General features: G+C 38.9%; 1 protein-coding gene across 1 annotated transcript in view; it reads left to right on the forward strand.

Moving 5' to 3' along the window:
- SH3RF3 (SH3 domain containing ring finger 3) overlaps positions 1-12,969 on the forward strand; it is a 634,709-nt gene that overhangs the window by 363,217 nt on the left and 258,523 nt on the right. Inside the window, exon 3 of the mRNA XM_044670492.1 lies at positions 10,133-10,228. Coding sequence (XP_044526427.1) covers positions 10,133-10,228 — 96 coding nt within the window. The remainder of the gene's footprint in view (positions 1-10,132; positions 10,229-12,969) is intronic.

The raw sequence follows: 12,969 nt of genomic DNA on the forward strand, positions 1-12,969 counted from the left end.
AAATGGAAATGCCGGCAAGCTGAGATACAGGAGTTGGCCTTTGGAGTAAAGTTGGAGTTAGAGATATCAACTTGGGAATTATCTACCTAGAGGTGATATTTGAAGCTCCAAGAGGCTATGAGATTGCAAGAGAACAAAATATAAGATCGCCAAAGACCAGGAACTAAACTTTGTTCCACATTTAGAGGTCATGAGGAGATGGTTACTCAGCAAAGAGTAAGAAATAAAAGATGCTAGGTGACTCAGTAGATTGAGAGCAAGGACTATAGGTTGGAGGTCTTAGGGTCAGATCTGTCCTCAGACACATCCTAGCTGTGTGACCCTGGGCAAGTCACTTAACCCCCATTGCCTAGCCCTTACTGCTCTTCTGCCTTGAAATCAAAACACGATATTGATTATAGAACTTTTATGTAAGACTTTAAGATCTGCAAAGTGCATCCCAGTGGCCAGAAATTTCAGAGAATCCCTAATGCATTATCAGTTGCCCAGCGCTTCGGCTATACCAAGCTTTAGATATCTCATGTCTTTACTATCTTAAATGAGCAGAATGGAGATATTACATATAAACTACCTGCCATTGGTCCCCAAACAGCCATGAATGGTAAACAATTTACAGATATGTTCAAGTGCCACTTCAACATTCTCTACTCTATTCTTTCACATTCAAGTCAGGTGATTTCCAAGAAACATAAATGAATAGAAACTCAAAATGATGACTTCAGAAGCCATCTGAAGGTACAGTAATTTCACCCCCCTGTTCCACTCCCCAGCTCGTGCCCTCTTTTGTTTAGAGTCAACTGAATGCTTCGGTGTTAGTCACTGCCTGAAAGCCTCCTCCACACTCCCATATTGCTACAAGACCTGCTCTCCTCTTATAAATGTCTCATTGTCAGAAAGCAAGTCAAAAGCAGATCTTTCAAAAGCATTTTGCCTCTGTTGAAGAGGAAAAAAAGGAAAAGGAAAATTCTCTTCCAAAATCCCACGCCTGCCTTTTGTTGAGAAAATAACATAAAATTGTGCCTCTGATCACCCCCTCCTATTCATGGCAAGGTATTTAATGGAGCCATTAACTGCTATTAATCCACCAATACAAAGCAGTCTTTGCTCAGTAGTCAAGCCTTCCTGTACTGGAGATTGCAGGAAAAAAAAGTGATGGTTGAGGGAGCACAGAGGGTGCTTCGCCTATGTTTGGTCTTACCCTCCCCATCTGGATTTGTGGGCTGCCAGCTGGCAAAAGACGCTTGGAGAGAGTGTGGCAAGCAGCATTCCACAGCAATGGCTCTGGAATCCTGGCCCCTGGGGGAATGGGATATGCCCCTGGTCTGGTGGCAGCAAAGACCAGCAGGCTGCCTGGAATATCCCCAGTAGAAATAGAAGACAGAAACCTGTATACACAATGCACATTAAATAAAAGGGAAAAAAGTCCATAGGGACTTTGGGGACTGGCAAAGAATTAAAATTACATGCTAAACAGCATGAGTAGGCTTGTTCTTTTTAAGAAAAATGTTTTTCAATACAATTTTCAACCGTTTTCTAAAAATTTGAGTTCCAAGTTCTCTCCTTCCCTCTCCCTAAAATAGCAAGTAATTTGATCTAGGTCAGCAATAGCAGACCTTTTAGAGGGGTGGATGATGTGAGAAATGTCCTCAGGCACCTGTGGAGGTGGAGAGGGGAGCAGCCTAGCCCCCTGTCCCTCTGGCTTTCTAGTAACAAACTCTGGCATACCCTGTGCTGGGGCAATGGCATGCATGCCCACAGAAGTGCCCCCTCTGGCATGCGTGCCATAGGTTTACTACCATGGATCTAGGTTATATAGAGGCACTTAGGCAAAATGTATTTCCTCATTGGTCATCCTGTGGAAGAAGATATATATATATATAATATATTAATATATCTTATACATAATATATCAATACATCTTATGCATAATACATTAATGTATCTCATGCATAATATATTGATATATAATTATAATTAATATTTATATATATATACAATACAACATGAAGAAAATATAGTGGGAAAACATCTTTTTGTGGAAGCATCTGCTTTCAGACTCCATCTGGAGGAGGATAGCTCCTGAGTCCTTTGGAATTGCCATGGATTATTGCATACTGAGAACAGTTGAGTCATTCATAATTGATGCTGTATAATTTTGCTGTTTCTTCGTATGATGTTTGCCTGGTTCTACTCACTTCACTTTGTGTCAGGTCATGTAAATCTATGTAGGTTTTTCTGTAATCATCCATGAGCAGGCTTATGCAGTGGTACAGTTCTGATATTAATTCATCTTTGCTTCTCTGTCAAGATATCACTTTTTGCAACTATGACTGATCTGAGGCAGATGTGGGGTGGAAGAGACAAATAGATAATAATATGATTCATATCAGTAACAATGATCACTGGACTAAGAGTCATAAAGGTATGCAATTGAATCTTGCCTCAAATACCGTATAATCCTGGGTTACTTAACCCTACCTGCCTTAGTTTCTCCACCTGCAACATTAGAAGACTGGGCTCAGTAGTCACTAACATAGTGCTGAACTCATATTTAATAAATGTTTGTTAATGACTTTACTTCTAGCTCTAAGTTTATGAATGATGAACAAGTTAAAAATCTGTAGCTTGGACTTTTTATGGGAACTCCCAGTGTAGGGGCTTCTCATTCCAATACTAATCAAAAACCAGTCTGATTTATTGGGCACATTTTAGGGAGGTGCTTAAGATACATGGAGTTTAAAGGACTAGCCTAAGGTTACATCCCTAGCAAGTATCAAAAATAGGATTTGAACCCAAATCCATGTCCAACACTATCCCCTGTGCCAACCTAGGCAATAACTGCTATTTCTATAGTGCTTTCAATTTTACCAAGTTTTCTTCCCATAAAACAGCTCATTTGGGGAGATTTTTGTCTTTAAAGGCTTTTCAGGGGAAAGTTCATCTTATTGAAAAATATACAAGATAGAATATTAAAAGAGAATCTCAAATTCCAGCATTGCAATAGATGCAAGTAACCTAAAGAGTATTGCTTACTCAGTGGAAAAGGACAGCACAGAAGAGATGGACATAATAATAGCAATGATCTATCTGAGCCATCTATGAGAATTACAGGTCATTAGATTTGCCCTGATCTAGCTGACATGTTTTCTTTCTATCAGACATACCTGATACTCTGGGTCAAAACTTAGCAGGGGCTTGGGTAGGTTAGGGGACTGTATGTATGCTTCGGTTGTTTTGGGCTAGTGATATAGTAATGCTGACTAGGTCCTTGGTGGTTGGGGCTCATGACGTTAACACTTAAAAATGCTTCCTTAGGGTTGGGAAAGTAGGAGCCATTTAAAGAGAAATAGATTATGAGTTAGGGTGTATGTACTGTTTGGTGCTTGTGCACAATTAGGTCCTGAGCTACCAAGAGACTATCTCAAAATTAGAGTCAAGAGAAAAAAAATAAATTTTAAATAAAATTTAAATAATTTAAATAAATTAAAAAAATAAATTTTATAATTACTCTGAGATAGTAGATTCTTACTGTTCTTTTAGAAGCATGTTATAATAGATAGGGAACTACACTTAGAGTCAGGAGAATTGAGTTCAGCTGAACTCCTCCCCATTATCTCCCCCCAAGCATATAATGCAAACATTATTTTCATTTTACAGATGAGGAAACTGAGACTCAGGTCAAGTGAATCACCTGAGGTCACAGAAGTTGTTGGGGAAGAGAGAGACTTCAAAATACACATGGTTGATGTTCAGTCATTTTTCAGTTGTATTCGACTCTTTGTGACCCCACTTGGAATTTTCTTAGCAAAGATACTGAAATAGTCATTTCCTTCTCCAGCTCATTTTAAAGATGAGTAAACTGAGGCAAACAAGGTTAAGTGACTTGACCAGCATCACACAATCAGATTTGAACTCACTTCTTTCTGATTCCAAGCTACGTGCATTATCCATTGCTCTACCTAACTGTGATGCTCACTCAAATACCCTAAAATCTTGGTTCTTTCATTCACCCAGTTTCTAGCATTTATTCTTCCATTCTATCCCAGTGATATACTCTCAATTTTGCTGTTACCCACAAGTACTTTACTTCCATGTTCCTCATCTCCCAAAATTCCTTTATCTGACCACAATCATTTATCATTCTTTCTTCATCAGTGCCTTACTACCACTGATCTTGTTCACCATTCCTACTCTAAGTTCATTCTTTCCATCCTACAGTTCTTTCCCAGGCTATCACTCCTATCCTGATTATACCTGCTTGTCTCTTCCCCAATCCCTGCTCTTCAATAATTGAATCCCTTATTCTATCAGTCATTTCTTGCCATCCATAACCCTAGGTTTCTCCCACCATCCATTGCTTCCAATGTACATTGACTGGAGCCAGAGAAGTGTGTTTAATTTGCTGATTAGATCCATAACACATAATCTCATCTGGTTCTTAACCATGCAAGGTAATCCTTCCCACCTTCTTAAGTGATTCAATAGCCCTGATTCACACAATTGATTCACAGAAAAGCTATAACAAAATTTTTCATTCCTCTTCAAGACTCCCGTGATATTCTCTCTCCCTACCCTCTCAGCTGAGGATCTTGCCCCAAACTTCAGTGAAAATATTGAAGTTCCCCATCAATTGGGAAGTGGCTAAACAAATTATGGTATATGATTATATGGAATAATAAAGAATGACCAGCAGGTTAATTTTTTTAAAACATGGAAAGACCTCCATGAAGTTATGAAGAATAAAATTAGCAGAACATTATATACAGCAGCAGAAATATTGTTTGAGGAGTGATTTGTGTATGTCCATCTCCAGAGAAAGAACTGATAAATAGAAATGACTTTACATATACTTATGTCTTTTTTGTCAAATGATGCCTTCTTTAATGGGGGAGGAGAAAAAGGGAGTTTCCTGGGAATTTTAATGTAACAAATAAATAAATTTAAGTTTTAAAATGTTGAGAATCTTCTCTGAGAGATCCTTTTTTTCCTCCTTTCCTTTTCCTATTCTCAATCACCAAGCCATCTTAACCCACTCTCTCTTCCTTCAGTTCTATCTCTGATAAAAACCTGATAAAAAAAAGGTCTTCTTTCTTTATTCTTCCCAAGACCAACCTCTCTACATGCTTCCTTATCCCTTACCCTCAAATCTTCTACAAAAACTTACGTACACTATTATTCCTATTTTTCTCTGATCTTCAATTTCACCCTATCCATTCATTCTCTCCCTGCTGCTTGCAAATATGATTATGGCAGCTAAATAACTCAGTGGTTAGAGTACTAGGCCTGGAAACAGGAAGAGCTGAGTTCAAACAGTTCAGAAACTTATTAGCTACATGGCCTTGGGCAAATCATTTAGCCTCTGTCGGTCTCAGTTTCTTCAACTGACTTCCCTTTGTTGAGTGAGCGGAGGAGAACAATTTGTTATGGTGGCCATGGGGCACTTAGAGCTTAGTCAGACATTGAAGATGCCAAGGTCATATACTGTATCCCAGGTCATCATCAATTTTCTTGACTTTGGTCTTGCCACTGAATTTTGATGACCCTGGAAGAGAGTGAGGCTGACAATTTTGCACAACTCTGCCTCTACTTAAATCCAGTTCATGAACAAGTCAAGACATCAGTCTGGGTTGTCATTGGTCCTCTATGAAAATGAATGATGGGGGGGGGGGAGGGAAGCCAGATGGCTCAGTAGATTGAGAGCCAAGTCTACCGCTGGGAGGTCATGAATTCAAATTTGACCTTAGACACTTGCTAGCTGTGTGACCCCAGGCAAGCCACTTAACCCCTCTTGCCTAGCCCTTACCACTCTTCTGCCTTGGAACCAGTACATAATTTTGATTCCCAGGCAGTAAGTATGGATTTTTTTAAAAAAGGAAATGAAAGATGAACAACAAAAATAGCTTGCTTGTGTGTTGTCTTTTCCATTAGACTGTGAGCTCATTCAGAGTAGAGATTGTCTTTAGCTTTTCTTTTAAAATATGATACTTATAAAGGAACACGATTCACTAGAAGCAATGTGACTAATGCTCTGTTCAGTGAGAATATTAATCTTTCTTGGGTTGAATAATGCCTAGTCAGAGATAATTAATGTTGTCTAATAATGTATTAATTTTTTAAAAATCAGCTGCATCATAACCCAGATCAAATTGCTTAGCATCTCTGAGAGGGGGGAGGTAAGGAAAGGAGGGAGACAATTTGGATCTTGTAATCTCACAAAATATATGTTGAACTTTGTTATTACATGTAATTGGGAAAATAAAATATCTGCTTAAAAATCAGTAAATAAATTGATCCTTTGAACCAAAGTGTAAGAAACACACACACACACACACACACACACACACACACACACACACACACACACACATATATATATCCTTATTAAATACTATGTTAGGCTTAAACTATCATTCTCATGTATCAATATATCTTTTAAAAAACCTTACTATCAGTGTATTAGCTATTCTCCCAACTTTGTACCATCCATAAATTTAATAAGCTTGTCATCTAGCTAGTCCTTCAACCAGACTGTTGGCAAGCCATGGAATGGGTCAGAGCTTTGTTGCACATTCCTCATGACCTCCTACCACATTAACCATTTATAAGAGAAAGTTTGTTTTTATAAGATGAAGAATCTTTTAGTCTTGTCTCTTTCTTTCCTGAAGGGGGGAAAAAGCCACAGTTCAATCTTATTGGTTCACAAAAGAAGCTCAAAGCTAAGGGAAATGGTAGACTTTCTTTTTTTAAAAAAATTTAAATCCTTACCTTCCATTTTAGAATCGATACTATATGTTGGTTCTAAGGTAGAAGAGTGGTAAGGGCCAGGCAGTGGGTGGGTTAAGTGACTTGCCCAGGGTCACACAGTCAGGAATGTCTGAGACCATATTTGAATCCAGGACCTCCCATTTCTGGTCCTGGCTCTCTATGAAACCATAGGCTTTTGTTCTCAAAGGCAGCTAAGTCATTTTTCTTTCTTTTTAAATTTTCTCCTTACACCAAACTAAAATTCCTTTTTGTAATGGCTTGCCATTGTTAAAGGTCTGACCCATAAAAGAGTCTTAAAGATTAAATACTGTCTGCCTATTTTAACATTCTTTCTAGGACTTCTGTGCCTCCCTCTGGTTGTAATCCAGAGCAAAAGACCACAGTTACAAAGGTTTTCGATGTTTTTTTTGTTATGGGGTTAGTGAAGTAAATGAATAAAAGGGATTCACTGGACCTGCTTTAGTGATCCTCTGTGACTGAGGTTCAGCCTTCTTGTTTTTGTTCTGATGTTTACCAACAACAAAATTATTCCCAGTGATGAGAACCATGTTTTTTTCTTGTGCTTTCTTGTCTCTCTGTCTCTGTCTCTGTCTCTCTCTGTCCTCTCCCCCTCCCCTCTCTCTCTCTCAATATGAGCCTGCCATTCCCTCTGTCTTTTTCCCCCTCTGCATCTCTTTCTCATCTCCTCTGTCCTTTATTTCCTTCTGCCCCTTCTTTCCCTCTATCTTCATTCTCCCTCTTCCTGTTTCCCCATTCCCTCTTTCCCTCCGTCTTCTCTTTCCCTTTTCATCCTCTCAACCCTATGTTTCTACTCTTCCTGCCTCTCCATCCCAGAGAAAGCAACAGAAAAATCTCTACCTTTCTGTTTCTGTTCCTCTCTGATTCTCCTTCTCTACCTCCCTCCAAGAAAAAAAAAACCTTAAATCATTAGCATCCATCTTGCAAGAAAATGCCAGTTGACAAACATTGCTCTTTGGCCAGAGAACTGACACTATGTAGAAGTCAGAGCTATATGCTTCATACGGCCCTACTATAGACATTTCTGGGACCTGTAACATCCATTATGTGGGGGAGCATATTAAAATCAAGACCTTATTTCAGTGTGTTTATGTTTAAGTAAGGAGAGTTGAGATGGGAGAAGAGAAGAACATTACGATCCTCTCTTCTCCACCTGCCTCTTAGGAGAGCTGAAGCAGAAATGAGGATTTCAGAATGACAAACCATGTTCTGATCTTCATCATCTCCACAGCAATCCTTAGGCATTCTTTTCCTTGTCTTTGCTTTCCTGACAGGCATGTCGAGGTGTCCAGGCAGTTCCCCTTACAATTCTGATTGTTTTGCCAGGCCCTGGATGGCTGCCCAAGAGTTCTGAACCCTGGAGATCAACTCCAGTTGAGACAGCCCCTCTGGCATTACACTTGTCCTCTGCTGCAGATATTTCTGACTAATGGTGTGTAGTTCTGGCCTTCTGTGCAGACAGCTGTTGATGTGCTCTTGGGGGGCAGGGGGGGCGTGTTGAAAGGGCCTCCTGCCAAAATAATTCATCTCCCAATGGTCCTGCCACAGGAGTGCCTAAAATCCTTGCTTTGCTAACTCCTTTGAGATAAAGTATTTAGATAATCATAGTTAAAGTATTTAGATAATCATATTTTCCCATTGACATGGCTTTTAGAAAATTGAAAATTAAATTGTATTGTAATACAAACAGTATTCTGGGAGGATCATCAGCCCCTGGCAGCTTAGTTTTGTTTTTTTTTTTAGTTTATCACAGTAGATAATATGGTAATAGCAACTAGTATGAGAGTGGTCTATAGAAGGGCTAAGTTTTAAGATGAAAGAAAACTTATTACATGACCTATGTGTGTTAGCCTGGCTTAGGTGCAGTAATAGTGTGCTGGGTAGTTGGAAAGAGGTTATTAAGGAAAGGATTCCAGTGTCATGATAAAAATAAACTGTCTACTTGGCCACCATTGTCTAAATATGGCTTTTGGCTATGTCAACCAATCAGCAAACATTTTTAGGCAACTACTATGCGCCCAACATTTTGTTGGGTGCCAAGGATGCAAAAAGAAGAAAGGAAGAAAGAAAAAGATAAAAAGGAGGGAAGGAGAGAAGGAAAGTAGAGAAAGAAGGAAGGGAGGGAGGACAGAAGGAAGGAGGGAGGGAGGGAAAGATGGAAGGAGGTGGGAAGGAAGAGAGGGAAAGAAGGAAGGAAAGAATAAAGAAAGGAAGGGGAAGGAGGGAAGAAAGGAAATAGGGAGGGATGGAAGGAAGAGAGAGAGAGGGAGAAAGGAAACCCTTTGCTCTTAAGGAACTTACATTCTACTGAAGCAAGAAATATGTATTTATCAATCTATCAACAAACATTTAAATGTCTGTAACATGTAAAATACTGTTCCAGCTTCAAGGGATATAGGTCTATGGTATAAACATATACAAAATAATTAGGAAGGTGGATAGGCATTGAGAGAATCATGAAAGTTTTCATGTATCTGTTTCTCTTTGAATTGATTCCTATTCCATTTCTTTGCATCTCTCTTTTTTTGTATTTTCTTTATCTTTCTGTCTCCATCAACTCCTTTCTTCCTCTCCACTCATTTAACACCTGCTTCTGTCTGCCCCTTCACCTGACCTGGTCCCTGCTGCCATGAAAACCTTCTCTTCTGCAGAAAATGAAAATTTGAATATGTGATATAGGTAGCAGTCCTTCTGTTCATCCTCTCTTCTTTGACTCTGTTTTCCATCCTCTCATGAAAAGCTCATGGGCTCATCTTTCCTCTTTGCCTCATACCTCTTAATTTTTCTCCCCATCTGTTTCCACTTTGTTCATTTCTAACTTGGTTTTGTTTCTTTCTCTAAAGAACTTGAGGGTTATTTAACGCATTTTGTACGAGTGACTTTAAACAAAGGGTGTTGGACCAGATTGTTTTCTTCTTTGTTTGTAACTAGAAAACTTAAAATGCTTTATGCTTAGCTGACTACTTTTTTTCAGAGTGGAAAAAAGTTTTCAATTCATTGAATGTAAACTGGGGACTGATTTTAAACACTGACTTGCCAGCACCATGATACAAACTAATATATGCTTTTCTGTTAAAAAAAAAAAAAAAACAATCTCAGAACAATGAGCACATGAAGAAAAAGATTGGTCAGCACTCAGATGGGCATATATAAAGTTAAGTTGTCCAGGAGTTTTTTCTTCCTTGTTTCACATAGCTGATTGTATAATTACTGAATGACAGCACAAAATCTGATTTCTGATTAAGCAAAACTAACCCAACCCTTTCTTTTTTCCCCCTTTTATTTGTATGTCTGTCTCTGTGTGTCTCTCTATGAATGTATGTACCTATTTGGATCCTACCTGTTTTAGGATGAAATCTTGACTGTCATCAGGAGAGTCGATGATAACTGGGCAGAAGGAATGCTGGGAGATAAGATTGGAATTTTCCCTCTCCTCTACGTGGAGGTAAAGTCATACCTTGAGCAGGGCTTCTTTTTTTGCTATTGTTGTTTGTCTAACTAGAAATAAGGGCAACTTGACCTCAATGTTCCACTTCCTAAAAGAGAAATAGGTTACTCAGGAATACTGTAAAGTCTGATGACTGCTTTACATGGCTTTGGTCCAAGGCTCTTTGTTAATCTGCAGAATATCCCCCTCTGCCAGCATAGATTGAATTTGGAGTAGCTCAGGCTACAACCCATCTTCTGACATGTGGGAAATGAGGACAAGATGCCCAGGTTGGGTACGCAGTATGCTCTCAAATGAAACTCAGTCTACCCAATTGGAGTTGTGTCCTTTTTGTCCAAGGTTCCCATTGATGTTGCCATTCTTCTCCAGGTCATGGTCTTGATGATTATATATGTATATTATATATATGCATATATATGTATATATGTGTATACATAGGTATGTATATGTGTATATGTGTATGTAGATGTATATGTGTTTTTTAACATAGAGGGATTACTTTCCACTGATTCTTCAAATAGATCTGAGTCTCTTGTTGCTAAGCTCAAAAGGAATATTTTCTGTACTGCCTGTAGTTTGGGGGGCTCTCTGGGAGAATCTGAGTTCTATGAAAGTGATTAGCAGATTGACAGTTACCAAGGTGACCTCTCATATAATTTCCTGTCTGTTCCATGAGAATGTGCCCCAAACCTCCAGCTTCCTCGTGGCCAAATTGGTTAAGTGTGACCAAATGGGAAATAGGTTGGAAGTTGCAGCCACGTTCTATAAATAACTACAGTTCAGGTTGTGTTTAAAAAAGAGAAGCTATACATTTGCTCATCTATAGATTTAGACCATCCTCACTTAGTGGCTCATTTTTTTCTTCTTGTAATCAAATGAGGGAATATTATGTTACCCCACATTATCCCTCAAATATAAGCCCTTATTCTGTTTCAGTTACTCCCACCATCAGAGTCATTTAGAGGCTGTCCACAGGTCTATGCATCTATCTCTCTACTCCTTTGTTCCGCTCCCCCAACTCCCACCCATTACTTCTTATCTTTCCTTTCAGCATTAAGGTACCAATCATTTTATTTTTTTGAGCTAGCATTTAGTTAGTTTTTTAAGGTTTCCTAAAATACTTTGTGTATGTTATCTCATGTAAGCTTCTAACAACTCTTTAAGGTAGTCGTTACTATGCCCATTTAACACAGAGGAAACTGAGGCAGGCAGAGATTAAGTGACTTGCCTATGGTCAGAAAGGTAGTAAACAGGATTTGGACTTGAATCTTCCTGACTCCACATCCAACATATTGTCAATAGCACCATTGATCCAGTACTGATCATTCTTATGGTCTTTGAAGTGACATGAGAGAAAATCTTAAGAGACAGACATAAACAATACATGAACAGCATAAGTTTTCTCAAGCCTCACGTCTGTGCAGTGTCCTTCCTCTTTTCACTAACCAGGAGTTTGGAATTCTGCACTCTAGATCCTCAGTTCCCTCACAACTCTGCTGCCCCTCAGGGTCCTAAGCCCACAGCTTTAGAACCACCTCTCACTTTCACTTGTCTGCTGAGTTGGGGATATCAACTCAGATGTTAGAAGTCTGAGTTCTCCCCAAACACATTGGGAACACTCCACAAATACCACATCCTCTCCATGTTTTTTTTTTCCATTCGTACAATAAGAAGCCTTTTGTAACTGTCCCTCCTTTAACTAAACTGCTATTCAAATCTCAATTACTTTAGATCTTTTCATTTCCCAGACCATGACAAGAACCTAAAGTCGAAGTCAGTATTTCTATTGTGGCTCCTTCACTCAGTTTATTCATCAAGAATATTGGAGAGACAGGATTCTAGGAAGGTATAGACTGTTTTGGATAAACTCTAAAGTCATCCTCAATTCTCTAATTCAGAAGGAACTCAATTTCAAATAATCATTCTCTATGCAAGAGACATTAAGGGAAGCCTTCTTCATCTTTTTTTTTTAATCCAGCCTCTCACCTAACATCCCGTGAATTCATTCACAATATCTTGTCACTATGCCAAGCACCAGACTGTGATGAGTTTTCTTTTCCCCCTGTCTACAAGGGCTTCCTCACTGTGACAGGAAGACCTGATGCTGCACACACAAGTTCAGCCAGAGTTCCCTTTGTCTTCAGGAGTAGCTGATGAGTTCAGCTGAAAGTCATTCTGTAGAAGTACCAAGCCCTTTTTCTGTCCTTAACCTCAGTTTTAGTATCCATTCATTTCCTTATAGTACCTTCCTCATATGTCATAAAGTAAGGCCCCTTGGGTTCTCAGGTTGGTTTGGGATAGAGGGCTATGCCTTGTATTGTGTTTTCTAAGTAGCCTTCTGTGGGAATTGCTGAGATTCTGGCTGGGAAATGATCAGCATGTGGTACCACAGTGCCACACACTTCTGTTTATAGGCACTTTTGAAGACAAATGGGCTAAAAAAAAATCCTTCCTCTACTTGTGCATTCTGGAATTAGATAGATAGATAGATAGATAGATAGATAGATAGATAGATAGATAGATAGATAGATAGGCACGGAGAGAGAGAGAGAAGGAGAGAGAAAAAGGAAGAAAGGGAAAGATAAATAGATACATACATACATATATACATAGATGCAAAGATACATAGAGAGAGATTAGGTAGAAAGGAAGAAAGGAAGAAAGAGAAAGAAAGAAAGAAAGAAAGAAAGAAAGAAAGAAAGAAAGAAAGAAAGAAAGAAAGAAAGAAAGAAAGAAAG

The sequence above is a fragment of the Gracilinanus agilis genome, chromosome 3 (genome assembly GCF_016433145.1).
Source record: "Gracilinanus agilis isolate LMUSP501 chromosome 3, AgileGrace, whole genome shotgun sequence".
In the NCBI taxonomy this organism is placed as follows: Eukaryota; Metazoa; Chordata; class Mammalia; order Didelphimorphia; family Didelphidae; genus Gracilinanus; species Gracilinanus agilis.